Raw genomic sequence first — 26924 nt, 5'->3', positions numbered from 1 at the left:
TAAACGTACACAAATCCATGGGTCCAGACTTAATGCACCCAAGGGTACTGAAGGAGTTGGCAAATGTCATTGAGGAGTCTTTGGCCATTATCTTTGAAAAGTCGTGGAGATCGGGCGAAATCCCGGATGATTGGAAAAAGGCAAATGTAGTGCCCATCTTCAAAAAAGGGAAGAAGGACGATCCAGGGAACTATAGGCCGGTCAGTCTTACCTCAGTTCCTGGAAAAATCATGGAAGGAATCCTAAAGGAATCCATTTTGAGACACTTGAATGAGAGGAAAGTGATCAGGAATAGTCAGCATGGATTCACAAAGGGCAAGTAGTGCTTGACCAATCTGATTAGCTTCTATGATGAGGTAACTGGCTCAGTGGACATGGGAAAGTCAGTGGATGTTATATACCTTGACTTTAGCAAGGCTTTTGATACGGTCTCCCACAATATTCTTGCCAGCAAGTTAAGGGAATGCGGATTGGATAAATGGACGGTAAGATGGATAGAAAGATGGCTAGAAGGCCGGGCCCAGCGGGTAGTGATCAACGGTTCGATGTCAGGATGGCGGTCGGTTTCTAGTGGAGTGCCCCAAGGTTCAGTTCTAGGACCGGTTTTGTTCAATATCTTTATTAATGACCTGGATGAGGGGATAGATTGCACCCTCAGCAAGTTTGCAGATGACACTAAGCTAGGGGGAGAGGTAGATACGCTTGAGGGCAGAGATAGGGTCCAGAGTGACTTAGACAAATTGGAGGATTGGGCCACTAGAAATCTCATGAGATTCAACAAAGACAAGTGTAGAGTCCTGCACTTGGGACGGAAGAATCTCAAGCATAGTTACAGGCTGGGGACCAACCAGTTAAGTAGTATTTCTGCAGAAAAGGACCTGGGGGTTACAGTGGATGAGAAGCTAGATATGAGTCAACAGTGTGCCCTTGTAGCCAAGAAGGCTAATGGCATATTAGGATGCATTAAGAGGAGCATTGCCAGCAGATCCAGAGATGTCATTATTCCCCTTTATTCGGCTTTGGTGAGGCCACTTCTGGAGTACTGTGTCCAGTTCTGGGCCCCCCACTACAAAAAGGATGTGGACGCATTGGAGAGGGTCCAGCGGAGGGCAACCAAAATGATTAGGGAGCTGGAGCATATGACTTATGAGGAGAGGCTGAGGGAGTTGGGTCTGTTTAGTCTGCAGAAGCGAAGAGTGAGGGGGGACTTGATAGCAGCCTTCAACTTCCTGAAGGGAGGTTCCAAAGAGGATGGAGAGAGGCTGTTCTCAGTAGTGACAGATGGCAGAACAAGGAGCAATGGTCTCAAGTTGTGGTGGGAGAGGTCCAGATTGGATATTAGGAAAAACTATTTTACTAGGAGGGTAGTGAAGCATTGGAATGGGTTACCTAGGGAAGTAGTGGAGTCTCTATCCCTAGAGGTGTTTAAGTCTCGGCTTGACAAAGCCCTGGCCGGGTTGATTTAGATGGGATTGGTCCTGCCTAGAGCGGAGGGCTGGACTTGACGACCTTCTGAGGTCTCTTCCAGTTCTATGATTCTATGATAAGGGGATGGTTGGATGAAATAACATGATCTTGGTAACTAATTGACCATTCATTATCAGTTGGAAATAGGTCAATGGAGGGATGATAGGAGTTGCTATAGGGAACTTTCTGGGTGTCTGGCTGGTGAGTCTTGCCCACATGCTCAGGGTTTAGCTGATCGCCATATTTGGGGTCAGGAAGGAATTTTCCTCCAGGGTAGATTGGCAGAGGCCCTGGAGGTTTTTCGCCTTCCTCTGTAGCATTGGGCACAGATCACAGCTGAAGGACTCTCTGCATGTTGGGGCCTTCAAAGTATTTGAAGGCTTCAATATCTGAGACATAGGTGAGAGGATTATTCTAAGAGGGGTGGGTGAGATTCTGTGGCCTGCACTGTGCAGGGGGTCAGACTAGATGATCATAATGGTCCCTTCTGACCTTAAAGTCTATGAGTCTATGAGTCTATGAGATTCATGAGAGACAATTTCTTACCTCATGCTGGGGCTACGTCTAGACTGGCATGATTTTCTGGAAATGCTTTTAACGGAAAAGTTTTCTGTTAAAAGCATTTTCGGAAAAGAGGGTCTAGATTGGCATGGATGCTTTTCTGCAAAAGCACTTTTTGCAGAAAAGCGTCCGTGACCAATCTAGACGCACTTTTGCGCAAAAAAGCCCCGATTGCCATTTTTGCGATCGGGGCTTTTTTGCACAAAACAAATCTCAACTGTCTACACTGGCCCTTTTGTGCAAAAGTTTTTCGCAAAAGGGACTTTTGCCCGAACGGGAGCAGCATAGTATTTCTGCAAGAAGCAGTGATTTCTTACAGTAGGAAGTCAGTGCTTTTGCGGAAATTCAAGTGGCCAGTGTAGATAGCTGGCAAATTTTTCCGGAAAAGCAGCTGATTTTCCAGAAAAACTGGCCAACGTAGACACAGCTATTGAGTCTCCCTCTGTGCCTTGTGCTAGGGAGCCTGCCCCCTGCAGGGAGCCTTAGGGCAGCCACTGCTACAGCAGGAATTTGGGCATCAGGTCACCCCACTGGGGACAATGGAGGGAAAAAAAGAGTTTTCCCTGCTATTGGGGGAAGCCAGCCAGGCCAAGGCCCTTTCAGCCAGTGGGTCTGTGCAGGTTGGAACCTTCTCCTACCAGTTCTCTGGCCTGAGTCCTGCAAACACCTGAACCTTTTGCTTGTTTCCCTCTCCATAGCAGGAGGCAAGTCACTAAACCAAACAACGCTGTGGCTTGAACTCCTGACCTTGGTGTTAGTAGTGCCACACTCTAACCAACTGAGCTAGCGGACCAACGAAAGTGCAACTCACAAGTGGCCCTTTCAAGAAAGGTGTCTCACACAGCTGCAGAGAAATCTCTGCAGCTGCCAATGGCTCTTCTCTGACGGGGCCACTAGCGACTCACTGTGATGTGGGCTGGCTAGTCCAGCTGGTCTGAGGTTCAGTCAAGGTGGCTGGCGGCTGGCATGGCGCAGTGAGACCCAGGGAAAAGAGGCAACCAGAATCTCTTGCTGCCAGCATCTTGCCTCCCAGCTACTTCCCTGTCAGCAGCAGCCACAGCCACTTTCGACCACTGGATCAGCGCAGGAAGGGAGTCGGGAATGGGGCCACGCCATTCCGCTCACAGTGCACTACATCATATCCTGCACGTGCAGGCTGTCTGCACACAGCATCCCAGCCTGCACATGCTAGCAGCCGGCCGCTGAGCACAGGGAGTGGCTCCGGCAGCGGCGAGGGCTTCATGTGCAGTGGCAGCTCACATTTTCCTAGGTCCTCCTGGGACATAGAAGAGGCCTCCCCTGGCCACCCATGGAACTGCTGGATCAGGAAAAGCCAACTGAGCCATGGTGCCCTCCTCAGGGATAGAAATGTAGCCGTGTTAGTCTGGGATAGCTGAAGCAAAATGCAGGACAATGTAGCACTTTAAAGACTAACAAGATGGTTTATTAGATGATGAGCTTTCATGGGCCAGACCCATTTCCTCAGATCAAATAGTGGAAGAAAATAGTCACAACCATATATACCAAAGGATACAATTAAAAAAAATGAACACATATGAAAAGGACAAATCACATTTCAGAATAGGAGGGGGATGCGGGGGGGGGGAAGGAAGGAAGGTAAGTGTCTGTGAATTGATGATATTAGAGGTTAGGAGAGTGGGATATTTGTGAGCTAATGGTATTAGAGGTGATAATTGGGGAAGCTATCTTGGTAATGGGTAAGATAGTTTGAGTGTTTGTTCATTCCTTCCCGGAGAGTGTCGAATTTTAACATGAATGACAGTTCAGAGGATTCCCTTTCAAGTGCAGATGTAAAAGGTCTTTGTAGCAGAATGCAGGTGGTTAAGTCATTGAGAGAGTGTCCTTTCTGGTTAAAATGGCAAGAAACTGTTTTTTCTTTGTGATCTTGTCTGATATCTGTTTTGTGGGCATTAATCCTTTGGCGAAGTGTCTGAGATGTTTGTGGAATGAGGAGTAACGGTAGTTCGAACTAGGAAGCCCAGTTCGAACTACCTAGTTCGTGCCGCGTGTAGCCGCACGGCACAGGGTTCGAACGAGCGGGGATTTAAAAATGGCAGAGCCCCGCTTATGCAAATGAAGCCCGGGAAATTCAAATCCCGGGCTTCATTTGCAAGTGCGGTATGCCTACATTACCCTCCTAGTTCGAATAATACTGGGGTGCTGCTGAGGCATGTATGTGACTCACCCATCACTAATAATCATCAAAGCCAGGACCCATTTGGGGACCAGTGTCTCCCAGCTGCTAAGGCAGGGCTGCCCCCCCCCAACAGGCTGTTTTACTGCCTCAGGTGGGGTGGAGAACAGGGGTGATAAGGGCACCACCACCACATTTGGCTGCTGTCTGCTTTGCTGCCCCGTTTCCCTGGGCAGGACCCAGAGTGGCCACAGACACCTGCTCCAGCCCCTCGCGTTCCCCTGCCCTCAGGCCACACAGCACCAGGGGGTGGCTGCCCCCAGTTCTCAGACACAGCCAGTGCCTGGGCAGGCACGTGGCTGTTCTGTGCCAGCGACAGGGCACAACTGGGTCACTGGGGTTGAGGGCAGAGCCACCCTCCCCACTGAGACTCAGCCCTACTTTGCCCATCTCAGCTGCTGCCCCTCCCCCGCTGCTGTTCCTCCCACTGCCCTGGAGTCTTCTGGATCCATCTCCCCCCCTTCCCCTGGGCTCCCTCCTGCCTGGGTCAGAGGCTGAGCCAGGCATGGGGGGAGGGGTGTGGGTATCTCAGCGGTTCCCAGTGACTAACTCTGTTTTGATCCGACCCCCCCGCAGTTTGCCCTTTTCTGCCTGACTGTCGGATACTCCTGCCCTCCCGTTACTACTCGCTCTGTGCCCCCCCAGCTGCCTCCTTGACACTGGCTGTGACCCCGCTTTGGGTGTCCCCAATGTCAGATCAAGGGCAGCTACTGCCTGGTGGGGGATGTACATCCCAGACGCTGCTTACTCTGATTGGGAAACAAAACCAACCTGCAGAGCATGGTTGCGGAGGGGTCATGGCTGCCGGGTAGCTGGCCAGCAGTTTCCAGGACGAGGTGACGTGTCCCATCTGCCTGGAGTATTTCACAGACCCAGTGACCATTGAGTGTGGGCACAACTTCTGCCAGGCCTGCCTCAGCCAGTGCTGGGGGGAGTCGGAGCCCAACTTCTCCTGCCTCCAGTGCAGAGAGACTGTACCACAGAGACACCTGCGGCCCAACCACCAGCTGGGGAACCTGGTGGAGCTGGTGAAACACCTGCGGCTCCCGGCGGGGCCAGCGCCTGAGGCTCAGCCAGGGTGCGAGAGGCACCAGGAGGCCCTGAAGCTCTTCTGCCAGGAGGATCAAGTCCCCATCTGCGTGATCTGCAGAGAGTCCCGGGCACACCAAGCGCACAAGGTGTTGCCCATCGAGGAGGCTGCCCAGGAGTGCAAGGTAGGGACCAGGCTCTGCGGGGCGGGTTCTGGACCTTGGCGCTCCCTGCGGTGTGAGCTGCCCATGTCACCATAACATCAACCTAATTATGTCGGTGCTGACTCTACAGCCAGGGCTGTCCCCAAAGGGATATGGGATCTAGGACACCCCCTGCCCCCCAGCTGCATCCTGCCTCTGCTCCACCCCTCCCCCCAATTCCAACTCCTGCTCCGCCCCATTGTCCTCTGACATGAGCCAGGTGTCACTGGGTGGTCTGATGTGGGGCAACAGCAGGGGGTCGGCCGCATTCCCGCTCTTCCTGTGGTGGTGGGATCTGAAGTGTCCCGGCAGCCTGCTCTGCCCTGCCACCCTCTCTTAGCTGGGGCCCCCCCTTCTCCATGGTACGGAGAAGTGTAGTAACCGTGGCCGGAGTCACTCTGCTACCGCAGTGACGCTGGGCACAGCTATCCGGAAGACCATAGCGCGGCAGAGTTGGAGCAGGGACGTCCTCAGTGTCCCTGCTGGAGCAGCCTCTGTCCCCAGTAGGTGCAGGGGCCGGAGCCAGCAGTGAGGTCCCGCGTAGTCTGGTTAACTGGCCAAGTGTTAGGTTAACTGGATGTTTCACTGGTTAATGGGGATTTTGCAGCCGTCGCACAGCACGGTGCTGTGCTGAGCGAATGAATCACGGGCCGCCCAAGGGGATGAGAACGTCAGGTTACCACAGCCCAGGAGCAGTCACAGTTACAGATCTCTGCTCCCCCAGACCGAGGGCTCCCTTGTCCCTAGCCGGTCTCCAGCCCCATCACAGCGCCGTCCTGCACGGGTAATGAGGCTGCACTGGTGAGAGACCTTTGTTGTGAGGGAGGCCCTCTGGGAACCTGGGCACACGGGGGCTACGTCTACACTGGCCCCTTTTCCGGAAGGGGCATGTTAATTTCAGCGATCGCAATAGGGAAATCCGCGGGAGATTTAAATATCCCCCGCGGCATTTAAATAAAAATGTCCGCCGCTTTTTTCCGGCTTTTAGAAAAGCCGGAAAAGAGCGTCTACACTGGCCCCGATCCTCCGGAAAAAGCGCCCTTTTCCGGAGGATCTTATTCCTACTTCGAAGTAGGAATAAGATCCTCCGGAAAAGGGTGCTTTTTCCGGAGGATCGGGGCCAGTGTAGACGTTCTTTTCCGGCTTTTCTAAAAGCCGGAAAAAAGCGGCGGACATTTTTATTTAAATGCCGCGGGGGATATTTAAATCCCCCGCGGATTTCCCTATTGCGATCGCTGAAATTAACATGCCCCTTCCGGAAAAGGGGCCAGTGTAGACGTAGCCGGGGATGGAGATGCCCTGAGTGGCTGCAAGAAGCAGAGCCCCTGCTCGGAGCCGGGTATCTCTGCTCCCAGGGTGCCTTTGGGGATGGCAGAGCCGAGTGGCTGCCTCGTTCCAGGCTGGGTCCCCACTTGTGTGTGGAAGGCCGGTGTGTACAGCGCTCGCTGCCCATTGGCTGTTTGTGCCCGGCAGTAGAAACTCCAGGGGGCCCTGGGCCTGCTCAGGAATCAGCTGAAGAAGGCCGAGGCGCTGACGTCTAAAGAGAAGGAAAAAACCATAGAGTGGCAGGTGGGTGTCTGGGTTTCTCTCCCCGAGCTCTTCCCCCGGCAGGACCTCCAGGGGTGAAGGAGACAGAAAGAGCCAGGACAAGCCTGTGAACCTACTCTAGCAGATCAAGGCCACTGCGATGGGACCCTCTTCCCTTTCTCCCCCCCCCCTCCCGAGTGACCAGAACAGGTTGGATCCCAGCCTCTGCTGCCATCGTGTGGACCCATCATCCCAGTCACCTGCTGCTGCTCCTGTGACCTTCCCTGGCCTTGTCTGTAGCCGGGGCATGAACGTCTGGTTCCCCGGCCTGTTACAGAGAGAGCCCCGCTAGGGGTGTAGGGTGTGAGGAGGACACTGGCTGGTTGCTGGACGCATGGGCACAGGGCACATGGCTGGGTTGGGTGAGGCCAAAGCCAGCCCTGGCAATGCTACAAAGGCCCAACACCCATGTGAGCCCCTGGACCACACCCAAAGAGCTATTGGCACCAGCCCCATGACCTGAACATGGCAGCCCTGGGAGCCTGTTGTCAAGAATGAGCATCGCCCATATCCTGCTGTGACGGGTCCTCTTGGTGTGTGTGTGCCCAGCCCTGTGCACCCAACTCTCCTTCCCCATGGATGCCCTGTGCAGCCCCCTGTAAATCTCTCCTGTTCCCTCAATTTCTTCCCTCTCCCTCTGGCCATCCCATGCCACCTGCAATAACAGACTGTGGCTTTACCTAGCCCCCTGGACAACCCAGCTGCGGAACAGGCCCTTTCACTCTGAGCTAAAACCAGCCCTTTATGATACAAACAACAAGGAATATGGATTCCTTGCTGTGTTTGCTGAAGCAGCCTGACACAGCTACCTCGCTGAAACCTCCTGGTGTGTTTCCTAAAGAAGTAATTATCTGTACAACCTCTCACAGATCTGATTCTCCCTGCTTCATGGGCATCTGGCCTGTGGTTTCCTCTCTTTTCCTTTCTCCAGAGGACAGCGCAGGCAAAGCGAGTGACGATTGCCGGTGAATTTAACAAGCTGCACGCGCTGCTGAAGGAGGAGGAGCAGCTGCTTCTGCAGAGGCTGGCGGAGGAGGAGAGGGAGACTCTGCCGTGGCTACAGGAAAATGTCTCCAAACTCTCCCAGCAAAGCTCCTCTCTGCAGCAGCTGATCGCAGAGATCGAGGGGAAGTGTCAGCAGCCGGTTGCTGAGCTGCTGAAGGTGAGACGGCGTCAAAACTCTTCCTCCAGCCAGAATTACAGCTCGGATCCATGGGTTTGGAGCCCAGGAGTGAGAGTAAATGTGCTATGTGGATGATGCAAAATGATACGGGGCTAAACCCATCCCTGCTGTGAGTCCAGAACAATGAGCTCAGCACAGTCGCTAAACACAGATACGGATGGGCTGGGTCCCTAGGAAGGAAAGCTACTGAGCTAAATTCCTGCCTCACTTATACAAATGAAACAAGTGCTAATGGAAAACAGTGGAGGAGATTTTCCCATCAAACCAATGAAGCCCAAAAGTGTTAATTTATTTTCTCCATGAAAAGTTGGTGCCCAGAATGGAAAGTGCTCCATTTCATGCCCCCAATGCTAATACAGAGCATCGATTCTCTTTCTCCTTTCAGGACGTGAAAAGCACATTGAGCAGGTGCGTGTCCCATTTTTGCTGCCCTCCTATTCCTGGTGGGGGCCCTGCGGTGATGCCGGTGCAGAGCAGCTGATGATGCTGGGACATTTGCTTCCTAGGAGTGAAAACATGAAGCTCCAGGGACCCTAACCCGTTTCTACTGGCCTGCAGGACGGATATAAAATTTGTCTTGATATGAGGGAAGCTCTGAACAGATTTGCAGGTGAGTGGAGCTCCTGGGACATCGAGCTGTTTCATTCCGGGAGCTGGGGGCTTCTGTCCTGCTCTGCCAGTGGCCCCCGTAGCTTGTCACTGGGCTGCTCCTCTTGCTTGGGCAGGTCCAGTAAGAACCTGGCACGTGGGCCTGCACATGGCAGAGCTGTTCACTAGCCCAGTCCGAGCTCCTGTCATACCCCGCTTCTGGGACCCTCAGAAATGCTGAATCCCATTTACCTTCTGCCCCAGAGCCCTGGCCCAGAGAGCCAGCTGTGCCCTAGCACTGCTGGCTGCATCATTTCTCAGTGGAGTCCTTTCAGGCCGCTCCAGTGCCCCAAACGGCCAAGCTGTGAGTCTGGGGTGGGTCAGGTATTGCAGATAAGCCGTGGGGCATCTGAAATCCCTGGCTGGCCTCTCCCTCTGACCCTCTTCCGTGCAGTGTGCTGGGTTCCTGGCCAGACACCCGCTTGGGAGAGCGAATGTCCCACGGGCTGGAGTGTGTCTGGGCCGTGCTGCTGTCAGCCTCCTTGGCGAGCCACAGAGCCGGCATGATGGACACCAGCTGGTGGGGTTTGTCTTGCAGCATTAAACATGGCTGGGTAGATGGTGGGGCTGAACTTCTCCCCCTGCCCCGCCCCCCCAGCACAGGGCAGCTGGGGGTGGCCAGGACTTAACATGTCAGGGGAGAGGAGCCGGGCACCAGCACGTTTGTTATTTTCCGAACTGATGCAGCAAGAACCCTGGGGCAGGGCTGGGAACCACTGGGTCCAGATGGGCCGGGGCTTAGCCCTGGCAAACCATTGCAAAAATGAGACGCTGGAGGGTGGGTCCCCTCCCCCAGGCACGCCCAGTCCAGCTCTGCTGCTGCCCGTCACTCAGACACTAAAAGGGTCCCAACATTTCCTGGCCCCACATGGCACCTCAGTGGTTTATGCCCAGCCCCGGGCAGCCCAGCTCTGTGGGGTGGGCCCCAGGCAGAGCAGGTGTGTCCCTGGCAACACAGGCTGAACCTGGCACCTCCCCTACCCGGCTGTCAGGGGGTCTCATGCAGACCCTGCTTCCAAACCAGCAGGAAACGAGCCGATTGTCCAGGGCATCCGGACCAGCCCCACTGGTACCGGCACAGACAGCAGCTGGGAGAGCTCGTCCAGGCCCTGCTGTCACACCCGCCCTGCACTCTCAGCCACAGGTGTTTTCCCACAGGCTGTGTCTGTTCTAAATAGGCAACACTGCCTGTAACGGGGGGGGGGGGTTCTGAGGAAATTCGGGGGGGTGGTTTCTGAGGAAATTCACCCTCCAGGGGAGTGGGTCTAGGAACCCACCATCCCTTCACCCATCACAGCCCTTATGGTGCTGCTCCTCTTGTGCCCCATGGCCCCCTTCTGTTCCTGTCACCTGCCCCTCCCCTTCCCTCTCCCAGCATCAGCCAGTTCCCTCCCCCCACACACACTGTCTCCTTCCCACCCTGCCCCCCTTTCCTGCCCTTCCCCTCCTCATTGTCTCCTCACAGGCAGAGGGGCCCTGACTCCCCTCAGACAACCCCCCCCCCCGAGAAATTAATGGGGAGGCAGGTTAATTTCACTCTGAGCCCAGGGACCAGCCCCTGCCCCCGCACTGACTCTGTGGGTGTGTCTAGACTACATGCCTCCTTCGACGGAGGCATGTAGATTAGCCAGATCGGAAGAGGGAAATGAAGCCGCGATTAAAATAATCGCGGCTTCATTTAAATTTAAATGGCTGCCCCGATCTGCCGATCAGCTGTTTGTCGGCAGATCGGGGGAGTCTGGACGCGATGCCCCGACAAAGAAGCCTTTCTTCATCGACACAGGTAAGCCTCGTGAAACCAGGCTTACCTGTGTCGATGAAGAAAGGCTTCTTTGTCGGGGCATCGCGTCCAGACTCCCCCGATCTGCCGACAAACAGCTGATCGGCAGATCGGGGCAGCCATTTAAATTTAAATGAAGCCGCGATTATTTTAATCGCGGCTTCATTTCCCTCTTCCGATCTGGCTAATCTACATGCCTCCGTCGAAGGAGGCATGTAGTCTAGACACACCCTGTGACTCTCTCCCCAGTGGACGTGACGCTGGATCCAGACACGGCAAATCGCTACCTCGTCCTGTCTGAGGATCGGAAAAGTGTGAGACACAGAAACAGGCGCCAGGCTCTGCCCAACACCCCCGAGAGATTTGTTACTTACCCTGAAGTTCTGGGCACCGAGGGGTTCGCAGGCGGGAGACTTTACTGGGAGGTGGAGGTGGGAGACAAGCCTGAGTGGGAACTGGGGGTCTGCAGGGAATCTGTGAGCAGGAAGGGGGAGAGTGAAAATTCACCTGGGAATGGATACTGGGTTATGTTGCTGAGGGATGGGGAATACGAGGCCTGCACCTCCCCCTCCACTCCCCTTCCCATGAGCGCCAGGCCCAGTCGGGTGGGGGTTTTCCTGGACTACGAGGCAGGCGAGGTCTCATTTTACAATGTGACTGACAGGTTCCATCTCTCCACCTTCACCAACACCTTCTCCGGGATGCTCCGCCCGTATTTCTACACTGGTTACAGTGATAATGGTGCAAATGCAGCTCCCCTGACCATCTGGCCGATTCTGGCCCAGGCCCGAGGGAATGGCAGTGCGGCCAACTGAGACTCTCCCCTCCCGCTGCCCTGGGTGGGGGTATGCACCATGCGGAGTCAATGGGAGACATTCTCCAATCAGCTCCCTTTGCTCTTCCCATCTGGATAGAGCACTGGGGTGACTGCAGAGCAGCCTGCATTCTATTTGGGGGGGTCTTCACCGCACCCCCTAAATCCAGTGCCGGGGGTTGATCTCAGAGTGTGACCCCAGGCTGTTGTGTAGCTGGAACCAGCAACCCCCTTCTCAGCACTGACCCCAAGCCTGTTCCCATGGAGATGGGACCAGAGACATCACCTCCCCCCCTCCACCACCACCTTCCTCTCTGTTTCCAGCTCCAGGCCAGTGAGCTGAGGGAGGGGAGAGGGGCAGAGAAGGGGGTGGGAGAGTCAGCAGCTGGGGTAGTGGAGGAGAAGGCAGCTGGCTGTATGGGTGCGGGGGCTGTGGTGGTGGGTGTAGGGACAAGATCCGTGCGGACACAATGTCGGGGTAACTGCTGTGGCCAGCAATGGGGAGAGGGTAAACTCTCCCCCAAGGAGGAAGAGCCCCAGCAGAAATGACAGAGCGGGGCAGAGGAGCCCAGTGTCACCTAAAGTCTTCCTAAATTGGTAAAATAGGTCTCCATCTGGGAAAGATTGGGAACCGCTGCTGTAGGGGCTGCTCTGTGCTGTGAACTCACCTCTGTGTTGGGGGAGCTGGTCCCAACACGATGGAGGGAGGGGAGGGATGAGCTGGTGAAGGGCTGGGTGAGGGATGGGCCCAGGCTGGGTCACTGGAGCCCCCACTCATGGGACAGAGCCCAGCAGATTTTGTTCCCCTCTTTTACAGCTGTTTTGTTCTGCTCTGTCCAAGTTTTCTGCCTGTTTCCCTTCCCCACTCCCTGGCTCAGGGCAGCATATGGTGACAAACTGGGACCCTGCTGTCAGAATTTTCTACTATTGTGGGATCCCCGTGTAACATAGACAGAAATACCAATGGTCCCGGTTACAATATATTGTTGTCACAAGGTAACAAGATGGCTATTTAGTGCACAAAGAAAATAAAGTGTCTAAAACAAATTCATCCAGATTGCTCCGGGTCCCACCCCCCTGCAATGCTCTGTGATAAAAGTGACTGATTGGGCCAATTTCTTGAGTGAGATATTGGCTACCGAACAAGCAAAGGCTGGGGGAAGACGTATCACACGGCATTGGAAGGTCAGCTTTGGTTCTCAAGTATCAGAGGGGTAGCCGTGTTAGTCTTTGGTTCTGTTTTCCGAGTCGTAATTTAATTTAGAAGTTTCATTCACGATGGGCAGTTTCTGACATGATGCCCAAAAATGACCTGGATTATTTGAAAATAAATCCCCTACGATCACCGGCAGATAGAGCCATGTTTAGTTCATCCAGTGAACTGGTTTCTAGGTGACACAAAGTTCCGATGCTGCTTGTTGTTCCCCTTGTTTCGTAAAGGGGAAGATTAAGCTGAATCATAGATTACTAAGACTGGAAGGGACCTCAAGAGGTCATCAAGTCCAGTCCCCTGCCCTCATGGCAGGACCAAATACCGTCTAGATCATCACTGATAGACATTTATCTAACCTACTCTTAAATATCTCCAGAGATGGAGATTCCACAACCTCTTAGAGAGACTCTTCCCATAAAACTGTCTTCAGCATGCGAGGCCCATACTTGGATAAGAATATTTGCATATGAAAATATGGCAGCAAGCAAGGCTATGTCTACACTGGCGGCTTCTTACGCAAGATCATCTTGCGCAAGGTTTCTTGTGCAAGAGGTCTTGTGCAAGAAAACGTCCACACTGCCATGTGCGAGCTGTGTTTTTGCGCAAGAATGCCCATAGCAGTGTGGACGCTCTCTTGCGCAAGAAGTCCCTGTCCAGCGTCCACACTGCCCTCTTGTGCAAGAGCTCCTGTGCAAGAGGGCTTACACCTGTAAAAAAAGAGCGTAGCTCTTGCGCAAGGAGCCCCCTCTTACCGCACCGTACTGTAAATCTTCTTGCGCAAGAATGGCCATACTTGCGCAAGAAGCCACGTGTGTAGACATAGCCCAATTGTATGAATCTTCCTCTGCAATGTGAAATGTGAGTTTGATTTTAAACAGAAATGCAATAGCTGAGGGTTGTTTTCTTGGCTGTGCTGGGCCAATCACATCTCAGGAACACTGCTGGCCTTGTGCTGCCTATTCCTGGTTGACCCCATTAGGAGCTGGTGGAGCAGTTCTAGGGCTTGTCTCCAGCTGTCACCCCAGAAGGGACAGTTGTGTGAGAAATTCCATGGGAGTTTAAAACAGCTGTGACGCGGATCGGCTCCTGTGACGAGGCAGCCGGTCTCATCCCGCTGCCCCGCATGGTCAGGAGCAGCGGGGGAGCCGCGGGGGAGCCCGAGACCGCTCCGCCCGCTGCGGATACGGCTGTGGTGGTGGGGCCGCAGCCCAGACCGGTGCGCTCAGATGACGTCACCCGTGATGTCACCTCGGGACTCCTGGGGAGCTGGGTGATGCAGCCGGGGGCGGAGCCTAGAGGGGACACGCAATGGCAGCCCTTTCAAAAGGGCCAGGAGGGACAGGAGTCGGGGGGGGGGCACCGGAGGAGCCGAAAACCCCAGTGGAAGCTTGGAGGCGGCAGCGGGCAGTGAGTCTCTCACCGCAATGGGGGGTTGACTGACCCGAACCGGGGAGAGAAGGCCCAAGGCAGGGCCGCGGACCCCATGAATGGAGGGTTAAGGGGACTCAACCCCCTCCATTGGCAAGGGAGAGCTTCCCCTGCCTTAGGGCCCTGGGCTGGGACTCAGAGAGAGGGAGGGCCCAAGTCCCCTCCCCGGTCCCCCCGTGCGACCCACCTTGCGACTGGCCCCTGCCGCTATACCAAAGGCGGGTCAGTGGTCCCTCGGTACGAGGGGACTTTATTGCCCCCCCCCAAACATGGGCGGGGTGCAAGAGACCAGTCCATTACAGCTCCTAACCCTGTGGGCTGCAGGCCGGGGCAGGTCTTGGGGCTCAGTCCCTATGAAGGAGGCTGCCCAGGGGTACAAGATAGAAATCTGGGTTCCCTCCATATTCATTAAGGATCATTGAACCCTGCAGGTCTCTTTTGCCATCTCTGCCCTGGTGGAGATGTCCCTGGTATGACATCTGCATGGGGATATTTTGTTCACCCCTGTAAGTTTCAGGCTCTTGTTGCTGACATTGTCTCCTGCAGGTGACATTCCAGGAAGCCCTGGGTTTGCTCAGGAAGGATGAGACAGAGGCTCTGAAGAAGGAACACGGTGAGGAAGTGACAGCCCCAGAGTGGCAAGCAGGTGTCTGATTTTACTCTGGAAAAACACTAGATTCTGCATAGCCAGGGGTGAGGCCACATTCCCACAGAGCGCCCGGTGTTCTGCCTGTGCCTCCCACCATCCCTAAATCAAACATCCCCTAGTAATTTCACACGCAGTATCATGGGCAGAACGTCCCCCTCGTAGCCAACATGCTGCAGGCAGGCAGAAGACCCATAGCCAGGAGAGGGCCCCAGGTGGGGCAGCAGGGCACAGAGGCTTGCCAGTGACATGGTGTACCCCAATGAGACACTCGCCCCAGCAGGAGCGCCATACGGGGGACTGGAACTCCAGCACTCCCAGGACTGGTGACTCGTGGCGGGCTGAACAGTTTATTCATCAACAGGTTTGGGTCGCAAACCACCAGGCCCCTTGGTTAATCCACAGCAAGGTTAATCCATGGCCGGCCATGTCCCAGGGTGAGCCTGCCCTCCCTGCAGCCTGTGGGGAGGAATTCTGGGCTTTCTCTGAGGAGGGGACCCAGCAGCAAGGGGGGTGCTCCAGGCGCATTGGAAGCAGTGGGCTTTGCGGCTTGTACCATGGCCATGGTGGTCATCTTGGCTGCTACTCTCTGGTCTCCCTGCAGAGGCCCAGCCATCAATGCAAAACCTGCCCCGTGATGGGCAAGCCCTGTTTGCGGAGCCGAACCATACAAAGCTCCATGGCCTTACAGACTTCCACACAACCCTGAGGATGCTGGGCTGGGACACATCCCTGGATCTTCCTGTTAGCGGCTTAAGCTACAGCCGGCCCAGGCCAAGGAGGCTGCGCCCGCCAGGAGCTGCCTCATGCCAGGAGGCGACTGAGCAAACAGCCCCAGGCTCCCGTTCAGTCAAGCTCGACTCATCCCAAACCTTTGGGCAAATGCCCTTTTTGAGGGTCTCCCTGAGGACGACGTATCACTCTGCTCCCAGATCCTTCCTCTCTGCATTTACTCACCATGCGCTGCCCTTCCTCCCAGCCTGGGAGTCCTTAACATCAGATCAGTGGGTCCTCAGTACGGTGATGCATGGTTACACCTTGCAACAAACCTGGGGTGGGCAATAATTTTTGATGGGAGCGGCCACTCCAAGATTTTGGTCAGGGGCTGCACTTTTCTATGTAAAGGGCTGGGGGATGGGATGGAGGTTGGGTGCAGAAGGGAGCTCAGGGCAGAAGACTAGGGTGCAGGAGGGAGGGTGGGGTCTGGGCAGGAGTTTGGGTGAAGAAGGGTTGTGAGCTGGGACAGGTGCTTGCTGTGGGTCTGAGCAAAGACTTCCTCTCCATTGCCGGCTTCCTCTCTTGGGCGGGGTCTGGTGTCTGTGTTCCTCTTGATCCCTCTCATCATCATGGTCCAGCTGAAGATCCAGCTGGACCAGATGCAGCTCATCCTGATGGCTCTGGTGTGTCTGAGCCATGATTGGCACAGGCTGCTGATGAGTCCGGCATCTCCCTCCATGTCCTATCCTGCAATGTGCAGACCTGTTCTCTCATGACCACGATTTCCAGTTGCACCGTAGGCTGGTGTCACTCCACCTCATGGTGCAGCTGCTGCTTGGCTGCCTCCGCAGAAACAGCCTGTTTGGAAGGGTGAAGCAAGTTCCTCTAGGGAGTCCAAATCCTGTGACCAGGCAGGCAGGCCTGGCAACCTGGGCCCAGTTTTGCAACTGGGCTGCAGAGAAGGCGCCTCCCCTTCTCGGGCTTCCTTTACAGACCCTGCTGGATTGTCGGCTTCGTCACAAACATCCAGGCCTGGTTCATGCCTCCATTAACATGCACTTTGTTTCACTGATTCATTTTCCTTCTTGGGGGGAGAAGAGAGAAGGCTTAACCCCCCCCCATTGCCCCCAATGATTGTGAAACAAATTCTGTTCCCCTTTGCACCCAACAAAAGCAGTGTACTGCAGAGGAATGTGATTCGTCCTGTCATTAATGACCATCAGAGCCAGGAGCCCATTTGGGGATCGGTGTCTCCCAACTGCTAAGGCCGGGCTGCCCAGCCCAACAGGCTGTTTTACTGCCCCAGGTGGGGTGGAGAATGGGGGTGAGGGGAGCCACTCCAGGGGGCTGCTCTTTGCTTCACTGCCCTCTTCCCCTGGGCAGGACCCAGAGTGGCCACACGCCTGCTCCAGTCCCTCATGTTCCCTTCCTGTCTGGCCCCACAAGCTCAGGACCAGTAGCCCCAGGGCTGCGTGGGCATGTGGCTGCTCTGTGGGTTTGCCTGTCCCAACTGCTGCCCCCCTCCCCCAACCCAGCCCCCCCTCCATTGCTGTTCCCCAGCTGCCTGTGGACCTTCTAGCTCAGGGCTCCCTACACTTTTTCACCCAAAGCGGGGTCACAGCCCGTGTCAGGAGGAGATGGGGGGGACAGAGTGACTCTGATAACTGAGGGGGGCAAGGCTGGAGGGGCGGGAAAAGGGCAAACTGAGGGGGGGTCGGATCACAATGAGGTGCATCACTGGGAAGTGCCCCCCCCCAACCTGGGCAGCAGGGAGCCCTGGGGTGTCCCATAATCACGGGGTGGGGGGTGGAGCCAGAAGGTTTCAGGGCAGTTGGGGGGGAACAGCGGTGGGGTTGGACGGGGGTGGGGGGAGCAACTGGGAAGGGCAAATTGCAGCTGAGTCTTGGTCACTGGCACAGAGCGGCCACTTGCCTGTCTGAGTGCTGGGGCAGCGACTCCCTGTGGCCCACTGTCCTGAGCTTGTGGGGCCCGAGGGGAGGGGAACAGGAGGGGCTGGAGCAGGCGTCTGTGGCCACTCCGGGTCCTGCCTAGGGAAACAAGGCAACAAAGCAGAGAGCAGCCCCCTGGAGTGCTGGTGCCCTTAACATGCCCATTCTCCAACCTACCTGGGGAAGTAAAACAGCTAGTTGGGGGGGGGGGGGCAGTCCTGCCTTAGCAGCTGGGAGACACTGGTCCCCAAATGGGTCCTGGCTCTGATGATCATTGATGATGGGGTGAGTCACATGCCTCAGCAGCACCCTGCTTTTTTTGGGTGCGAAAGGGAACAGAATTTGATGGTGAAACATGAAGGATAAATGGGGGGAGGGGTTTAATCCTCCTACCCTTTAGCTCTTCCTCCCCCCCCCCCCCCCCAACAAGGAGCATGATTCAGGACAACAGCTTCCCTCCAGAAAGGGGATGATGCTGCATTTAAAAGTTGTGAGGAAACCCCCAAACCTGAGTGGATTTTCTCTCAGAAACTGACAATGGCCGTGGGACCAGCCTGTTGATGACACTGAGCAAAACCCCACTGCATCCGCCAGACAGTGACACACCCAAGCAAAGCAGGAGCAGACTATCTACATAGACACCCCAGGGTCCCTCCCCAAGCCCCACTCCCCGCTCACTGTAAGGGACAATCCTTCAGCTCCTGCCTACGCCTATAAACGGGAGCAGCGCCGGCTTCTGGGTGCCTTAAGAAACCCCAGGCCCTGTAGCATCTGAGGGTATGTCTACACTACAAAGTTAGTTCGAACTAACAGACGTTAGTTCGAACTAACTTTAATAGGCGCTACACTAGCGCTCCGCTAGTTCGAATTTAATTCGAACTAGCGGAGCGCTTAGTTCGAACTAGAAAAACCTCATTTTACGAGGATTAAGACTAGTTCGAACTAGCTAGTTCGAATTAAGGGGTGTGTAGCCCCTTAATTCGAACTAGTGGGAGGCTAGCCCTCCCCAGCTTTCCCTGGTGGCCACTCTGGCCAACACCAGGGAAACTTGTCTGCCCCCTCCCGGCCCCGGACCCCTTAAAGGGGAACGGGCTGGCTACAGTGCCCGTGCCAGGTGCAAGCCTGCCAGCACCCAGCCAGCAGACCCTGCACCTGGCACGGATCGAGCCACCCACCCGATGCCCCCCAGCCCTCCCCCTCTTCCTGGGACCAGGCTGGCGGCTCCCGGGAGTTTGCCCAGGACCGCAAGAGGTGGGCACCCGCCTGGGCTAGTGCGGACATCGTGGACCTCATCCACAACCTCCGCACTAGGCACAGGAAAGTGGCCGGCTAGGGCAGGAGAGCTGCCAGCCTGGCCACCCAGGAGCAGGTGTGCATGAAAATCAAGGTGGTCCACTGAGACCCCCGACCCTGAGCCCTGAGCTTACAATGGCCATCCTGGGTCAGACCAAAGGTCCATCTAGCCCAGTAGCCTGTCTGCCAACAGCGGCCAACCCTAGGGACCCTGGAGGGGATGGACTGAAGACAGTGACCAAGCCATTTGTCTCATGCCATCCCTCTCCAGCCTTCCACAAACCTTGGGCAGGGACACCACTCCTACCCCCTGGCTAATAGCACTCCATGGACCCAACCTCCATGACTTGATCTCACTTCCCTTTAAACTCTGTTCTAGTTCTAGCCTTCACAGCCTCCTGGAGCAAGGAGTTCCACAGGTTGACTCTTTGCTTTGTGAAGAACAACTTTGTTACTAGTTTGAAGCCTGCTAACCATTCCTTTCCTTTGGTGTCCTCTAGTCCTTCTATTATGGGAACTAATGAAAAACTTTTCTGTATGCACCCTCTCCACCCAACTCCTGCTTTTAGAGACCTCTATCCTGTCCCCCCTCCGTCTCCTCTTTTCTAAGCTGAAAAGTCCCAGTCTCTTTAGCCTCTCTTCATATGGGACCTGTTCCCAACCCCTGATCATTTTAGTTGCCCTCCCCTCTCCCACCCTCTCTCTTCCCCTCTCCCACCTCCTTTTCCCAGTCTCCCCCAGTTTTGTTCAATAAAGACAGATTCCATTTTTGAACACAATTGTCCTTTATTTTGTACATCAAGAAAAGGGGCTAGGGAAGGGTAAGTGGAAAGAGGTGAGGGAGGAATGGGGTACGCGCCCCCGATGGGGAGGACTGGGCTGGCTCTGCGGGCTTCTGGGGGTGGAAGCTCTCCTGCAGCCCCCCAATTGCCCCCTCTCCCCAGATGGCAGCCTGCGGCAAGTGCAGCCGGGCTGATGGCCGAGTGCTGTGATGTGCCCAGTGTGGGTACTTCGAGCAATCCAAGCCAGGACTGCTTTGCAAGCGGGGCACCCCTGAGAACTGTCTGTCCGGGGTGGGGGTCGGGACCCTTTAAACACAGCCCTCGGCTAGCCTGAGACAGCATCTCCACGCTCTAAGTCCTCCTCTGATGCCCTGCCGGCACTGCTTCCGGCCATCCTTAAGCCTGGTTCAGGGTCCACTTAATGTGGACATGCTAGTTCGAATTAGCAAAACGCTAATTCGAACTAGTTTTTTAGTCTGGATCCGTTAGTTCGAATTAGCTTAGTTCGAATTAACTAATTCGAACTAAGTTAGTTCGAATTAACGTTGTAGTGTAGACGTACCCTGAGAGACTAGCAAAAAGTCTGGAGAGTGTCATGAGCTTCTGTGGCACAGCCCACTGCCTCAGACGGCAAACATGGAGCAGTGGGTGGTGCCCATGAAAACTTGATGTTTAAGTTTCTTTTAGTTACAGACTAACACGGCTCCCCCTGAGACTTTTAAACAGGCAAGGTTCTGTGTCTGTATCTGCCCGGGAATTTTCTTAGGTAGCTTTGTGCTCGTTTGGGGGCATGCCTGGGGCTCTGACTTCTGTGGAGCTTTTTTTCTTTCTTCATTTTTGTCTGGCAAGTGTGATTGGCTCCCAGTTGTGCAACCTATTTAGGAGAAAAAAAAGCAGCTGGAACAGGCTGCACTGCTTCTTCCGATCGGGAAACGAAACCAACCCACTGGGAGGGGGAGGCCATGGCTGCCAGCAACCTGGCCGGGAGCTTCCAGGACGGGGCAACATGTCCCATCTGCCTGGAGTATTTCACAGACCCGGTGACCATCGAGTGTGGACATAACTTCTGCCAGACCTGCCTCAGCCGGTGCTGGGGGGAGTTGGAGCCCAACTTCTCCTGCCCCCAGTGCAGAGAGACCATCCTGCAGAGACACCTGCATCCCAACTACCAGCTGGGCAACCTGGTGGAGCTGGTGAAATGCCTGTGGCTCCCGGCAGGGCCAGTGCCCGATGGGAAGCCAGCGTGCGAGAGGCACCAGGAGGCCCTGAAGCTCTTCTGCCAGGAGGATCAGGCCCCCATCTGTGTGGTGTGTGACAGGTCCTGGGAGCACCGCGCACACACGGTGGTGCCCATCGAGGAGGCTGCCCAGGAGTACAAGGTAGGGACCAGGCTCTGCAGGGTGGGGAGTTACAGGGGCAGTTTCTCTGCAGTGCAGAGCCCCCTGCATATGTCTGCCCTGCCCTGCCCTGCCCTGCCCTGCCCTGCCCTGCCCTGCGTAGAGCCAGGGGCCTGCTTGAGAGCAGGTCCTAGCCACATGGGCACTGGGCCAGGCTCAGCAGTGCTGCTGGGGAGTTACCGTGGGCTGGAGAGGGGGGGACCTGCTTCCCCAGCCTCACTGCTTCGTGGTGCTGTTCTCCCTGGGCAGGAGCCAGTGGCCCCAAGCAGCCCCCAGCACCGCTGTCTGTGTTTGCAGGAGCAAATCCTGAGCCACCTGCAGCATCTGTGGGAGGAGAGAGTCGCGCTCCGGGGCCTGGAATCTGACTGGGCCAAGGAGAGCGAGAGGCTCCTGGTAGGTGCCCGGCCCTGCCCAGCCACTTTGCACAGGGGAAGGGGGTCAGGCTCCTGGGGGGTCATGGCGTTAGTTTCCACTGGTGTCTGTGGGTTCATCCCTGCCTGTCTGGGAGCAGCCTCTGGCTCTGCCTCTCTACTGCGGAGGGCAGGAACGAGGCCTGTCAAACTGCTGCGTGCCCAGATGTGGCTGGGTCAGGCTGAGGAGACTATTTCCCAAGGCCTGGGCTGCACCTCATTTTTTTGGTAAAGTGACGAGGGTTGGGGTGATTTTTGGTGACACTTTTGCCTGGGGACAAGCCCTGGGACAGGCCCAGCCGGCCTGGAAAAGACACTGAGTGAAACGCTCCCTGCAGCCCGGACAAGGCTCTGCCACTTCCCATGGCCCAGCTCACCCACGTCCTGGCCCCGCCTGCTCTGCGTACCCAGAGGCAGATGGACGTGGAGCGACAGCTGGTGGGCTGGGAGTGGGAGCAGCTGCGGCAGTTCCTGGCGGAGCGAGAGTGCCTCCTGCTGACCCAGCTGGGAGAGCTGGATGAGGAGATTGGGAGGAGGAGGGAGGAACATGCCAGCCGCCTGGGCGAGGAGATTTCCCGGCTCAGCGCCCTGATCTCGGAGCTGGAGGAGACGTGTTGGCAGCTGGCACTGGAATTGCTTCAGGTGAGACGGGGTCAGACATGCCTGGAGACCAGTGTGGGGAGGAGATGCCCCTGAGTCACTGGGGGCTCACAGGGTAACTCAGCGCAGAGAGCAGGGCCCAGGGGCAGCTGCAGGGGCAGGGCTCCAGGGCTGCAGAGAGGCAGGAGTTTGGCCCATTGGGAAGGCTGGTGAAAAAGTGGGCCTGGCCCCCTGCAAAGCAGCTGGTGAAAAGGGCTTGGCTCCTAGCACAGCCCTTCAGTGGGTCTCCCACCTGGGGGAGCAGCCTGTGGGGCAGGGGAGCAGCGTGAGCCCTCTGGGGCTGGGCTGGGCCATGGGCACTGACTCTCTGCTCTGTCTCCTTCCTCTCTAGGGCATGAGAAGCACTGAGAGCAGGTACGTCCGGGCTCCATCTACCCCCCACCCCCGTCATGCTGGTAGCAGGCTCAGAGCACGGGCTGAGAATCCAGCCACAGCCTGCCACCATGGGCCTGTCTCACCCTCTGAACCCTGCCTCCTCCGTACCCACCGTCCTAGGGCCACTGCCACTGTGGGGGTGTGAGGCACCCTGGGAGGGGACTGCCCCCAAAGCTCTGGGCTGGGGAACCCTCCCTGGGGGCTGCGCTGGCTCAGGGGAATATTAATAGAGCTGAGGCCGGTCACCCCAAGGACCCAGCTGGGACCTGCCCCCAGCTTTGGCATAGCTCGTGGAGGAGGGGGGAGCTGTGGGGAAAGAGCTGAATGTCCCAGGATAGGCCTTGGGGAGAGTGTCCCCATCCCAGAGCCCCCACTCCATGGGGAGTGACCAGGCCCCTGGGGGCCGAGCGGAGAAACTGAGGAGCAGCTGGGTCTGGAGAATGGGCCCCTCTCCCAGCCAGGCCTCTTTGGGGCACATAGGCTGGGCCAGGTGTGTGGGAGCTGGGCCTGGTGTTGCCTGGGCTGTTTTCCCTCTGGCTGGAGAGAGGCCCCAGGCCAGGCATGGCAGGAAAAACTCCCTGGGCAGCCGAGGTCAGGGCCCTGTGAGCTCTGCCTGTGGCCCAGCCCCCACCTGCTCCCCTGTCTGGCTTTGAGGGGCCGAGACAGGAGGCCAATAACACCCTCGTGTCTCTGCAGGGGCGAGGAGGCGACGTCGCTGCATCCGGCACCCAAGTGCCCGGAGCTGGAGCGGAGAATCCGGGACTTCCCAGGAGAGAACAGTCTCCAGGGGGCCGTGACGGGATTCCTGGGTACGGGGCGGTGCTGTTGAGGGTTCCTCTCTCACTGTATGGGGGTGTAGAAAGGCCCAGCTGGGACCCCAGGGACTGCTCCTGAGGGGCTGACGAGTTCCTGAGTCCAGAGGCTGCTGTGAGCAGAACGGCAGGATCCCAGCGGGATGCGACTGGCGGAGAACACTCACGGGGAGTGAAGGTGCCTCCCCCGCTGCCCCGGACCCTGTGGCCACCCCCTCCTGCTGCCAAGCAGAGGGTCCCCCAGCCCAGCCTGTGTGGGCCGAGGGGCAAGGGAAGCTTTCCAGGGAACCCTGGGAGCTGGTTGCCATGAGAGACTTTGTCACAGACTCAGGGCCTGAGTCCCAGCTCCCTGGACGTTCATGGAGCCTCCCTGGCTGACACCAGCCACGCACCTGGACCCGGTGTCTGAACCCCTTGGGCCAGACGCTCAGAGCTAGGCAGGTGCCTGGCGGGAGTTTCAGAAGCCCCAGAACAGCTTGGGCCCCTAACTCCCACTGGTGCCCATAGGAGTTGGGCACCTCCCCTGTGTGGGTGCATGTGAAATCCCAGGGGCCTGTCTGCATGGCTGGGAGGGGGGAAATGCCTGAGAGAAGCTGGCTCCCGGGCCTTACTCCCCAGGGCCCTCTGGCAGCGTGGGGCAGAGCTGGGCTGTGATCCCTAGGCACTGCCCCCGCCAGTGACGGGTTTTTCTCTTCCCTTTCAGGGGCACTGGCTGAGGATACAGGTGAGGATCCCGGGGCACTGCCCTAGGGCCGGGCACGGCAGCTGCTGGGAGCCTGTTCCCCCGCCCAGAGCAGCCCCTGGGCTGAGCAGGCGCGAGGGGAGCCCAGCCGGGGAGCGTGGGCAGCCGAGAGGAGTCGGAGGCAGTGGGACCCTGCTCTGTGGGGAACTGGGGCAGAGGGAGGGGCCATGACATTCCTGCTCTGAGGGCTGTGCAGTGGGAATTCTCACCGCTCTCTCTGCTTGTTCCAGGACTCAGGCGAGCCCGAGTATTTGCAGGTAACTGGTCTCACTCTGGTGTCAGTGACTCCAGCTCCTGCCCTGGGGCGAGACTGACTCCCTGCACTCCCCCCGCCCCCCCAGTGCTCTGCCAGTGCCCCAGGCCTGGGAGATGGCCCGGCCCCTGGGGGAGGGGGAGCAATAACACCAGACCCTTGGGCCCACCCTGTTCAGGGACCCCACAGACAGGGGGTCGGAGTGGCATCATGATCCCAGCCTTGCCCTGGGGATGTGAGTCCCCGTCCTCCCTGAACCTGTCCCCTCTGTCCTTTGGAACGTCCTGTGTTCTATCACCTCTGCCCTTTGGTTCCCACTCTTGTCCTCACTACCCCTCTGCCCTCCTGGTTCCTGCTCCTCTCTTTAGCCCCCTCTCCTTCCTGGTGCCTGCTTGTCCATTTGTCCCCTAATGTCTTCTTCCTCTTTCCTTCTGCTCCCTCTAGTGCTCGCCCTTCTTCCATGTTCCTGGCACCTGCCCATTCTCTCCTCTTTGTCCTGCCCCTCTTCCCCTTCCTGTCTCCACTCCCCTTCCATTGTTCCTCTGGGTCTCCTCCTCACCTGCCCCCCATCTATCTTTCCCCTCCTTATGGCAGCTGCCCCTGCCTCTCTTTATGTTGTATCAACTCCTGACACAATTAATGGGGAGGCAGGTTAATTTCCCTTTGGTCTGAGGGACCAGCTCCTGCCCTCAGCCCTGACTCTGTGACTCTTTCCTTAGTGGATGTGACTCTGGATCCAGACACGGCCCATCCCAAACTCATCCTGTCGGAGGATCAGAAACGTGTGAGATGTGGAGACACGCGCCACGTTGTGCCTGACACTCCTGGGAGATTTGATCCTTGTGCTTGTGTCCTGGGTGCCGAGGGGTACGCGGGCGGGAGGCATTACTGGGAGGTGGAGGTGGGAGACAAACCTAGATGGACTCTGGGGGTTTGCAGGGAATCTGTGAACAGGAAGGAGTCGGTCACACTATCACCTGAAGATGGACACTGGGCTGTGTGGCTGAGGAACGGGGAATATGAGGCCCTCACCTGCCCATTCACCCCCCTCCCCGTGAGCGCTAGGCCCAGCCAGGTGGGGATTTTCCTGGACTACGAGGCGGGCGAGATCTCGTTTTACAATGTGACTGACAGGTCCCATCTCTTCACCTTCGCCGACACCTTCTCCAGGACGCTCCACCCTTATTTCTATCCTGGTCATAATGCTCAGGGTAGAAACGCAGCTCCCCTGACAATCTGCCCAGTCCTAGGTGAGGCTGAAGGGATTCTCTGTCCCTGACAGTGACCCCCATGGCAGAGCCTTTCTGCTGACCAGATCTCAGACCTGTTCTCATAGGGATGATCTGAAAGGCATCTGCAATGGATTGTCACTCCTACGGTGTAGTCTGTGAGCTGGGGGAACTGCTACAACCCCTCTAATGCCCAGCTGGCTGGCCCTGCTTGCAGTGCTTCTTTGGAGATGGTCAGCTTCACCTGGCCATTATAACCCACAAGCTTCAGAGGGGGAGCCGAGTTAGTCTGTACTAGGAAAAACTTAAAAAACAACAAATAGTCTTGCAGCCCCTTAGAGACTAACCAAACATGTAGATGGGATCATGTGCTTTCATGAGAAGTGGGCTGTGCCTACAAAAGCTCATGATCCCATCTGCATGTTTGGTTAGTCTCTGAGGTGCTACGAGACTATTAGTTGTTTCCTGAGTTACCTAAGTGCTTTACTTAAGGCGCTTTGGCCAAGCCCTATGATACAACTGGATTTGCTCTGACCCCACAGACAGAGACAGACAGGTAATGCCAGTGTTTGGCTTCCTTGGCTGTATCTACACTGCACACTGTTGTGCGATAAGATATGCAAATGAGGTGTGGGAATGAATATTGCCACACCTCATTTGCATACCCAATGAGACATCATTTTTGCAGCACAGGCTTTTGTGCAAGAAGGAGCTGTTTGCACTACTCCTTCTTGCACAAAAAACCCTCTTGTGCAGACCCATTCCACCACTTATTTTCAGGAACCTGCATGCCACTTGGCAGGACAATCCAGTTCTGACCATTCTCTGAGTGGCCAGTGCCTGAGGGGATCCAACATGGATCCCTAGGTCACAGGTCACAGGCACCATTTAGTGGCCCCAGTTACTGACCCTAAACACCATCATAACACAACGGCTACGTCTACACTGCAGCCTTCTTGTGTAAGAACTGCTTTGCACAAGCATTCTTGTGCAAGAGGTCTTTCACAAGAGCACTGCCATGTGCTTTTTGTGCAAGAGATGTGCTTTTGTGCAAGAGCATCCATGGCAGTGTGGACAATCTCTTGTGCAAGAAAACTCTGATGGGCATTTTAGCTATACGGGTTTCTTCCACAAGAAATTCATGTTGCCTGTCTACACTGCCCTCTGGTGGAAGAGCTCTTGTGCAAGAGGGTTTATTGTTTGTTGGGAAAGGAATAACTTCTGGAAGAATCCCTGTTTTCCAACGTTGTATTGTAAATTTACTTGTGCAAGAACCCTCGTGCAGTGCTCTGCACATTTTTGTGCAAGAACAGTTGTTCTTGTGCAAAAAGCCTGCAGTGTAGCTGTAGCCTAAGGGTTTGGATTCAGTTAAAGAGTTCACATACAATGGAAATCCTGGAAAGGTGAATGTCCTCATTAAGTAGGCACTCTCGCAGGGGGCATTTGATCTGCAGTCAAACACTTCACTACTGAGCTACACCCCCATGTGAGAGTGGTGTCTGCAGCCAGTATTGAGAAGTGTGTAGAAAAC

General features: G+C 56.1%; 1 protein-coding gene and 1 pseudogene across 2 annotated transcripts; both read left to right on the top strand.

The window, feature by feature from the left end:
• The first annotated feature begins 5040 nt into the window (after positions 1–5040).
• On the top strand, positions 5041–12534 carry LOC142821643 (E3 ubiquitin-protein ligase TRIM39-like; annotated as a pseudogene).
• An 8683-nt stretch (positions 12535–21217) lies between these two features.
• Positions 21218–26651, top strand: LOC142821638 (zinc finger protein RFP-like). Of its 2 annotated transcripts, XM_075913217.1 has the most exons (6): positions 21218–21964; positions 22314–22336; positions 23054–23166; positions 23873–23893; positions 24142–24168; positions 24884–26651. In XM_075913217.1, exons 1-6 carry the CDS (start codon positions 21686–21688, stop codon positions 25441–25443), a joined length of 1023 nt encoding a protein of 340 aa, XP_075769332.1. In that variant the 5' UTR covers positions 21218–21685; the 3' UTR covers positions 25444–26651. The 2 variants fall into 2 exon arrangements, with proteins under 2 accessions (XP_075769332.1, XP_075769333.1); XM_075913218.1 differs by lacking the exon at positions 24142–24168.
• Positions 26652–26924: the final 273 nt, after the last annotated feature.

Source organism: Pelodiscus sinensis, chromosome 31, assembly GCF_049634645.1.
Source record: "Pelodiscus sinensis isolate JC-2024 chromosome 31, ASM4963464v1, whole genome shotgun sequence".
NCBI classification, from domain to species: Eukaryota; Metazoa; Chordata; order Testudines; family Trionychidae; genus Pelodiscus; species Pelodiscus sinensis.
This window is presented reverse-complemented; position numbering and strand designations above follow the sequence as displayed.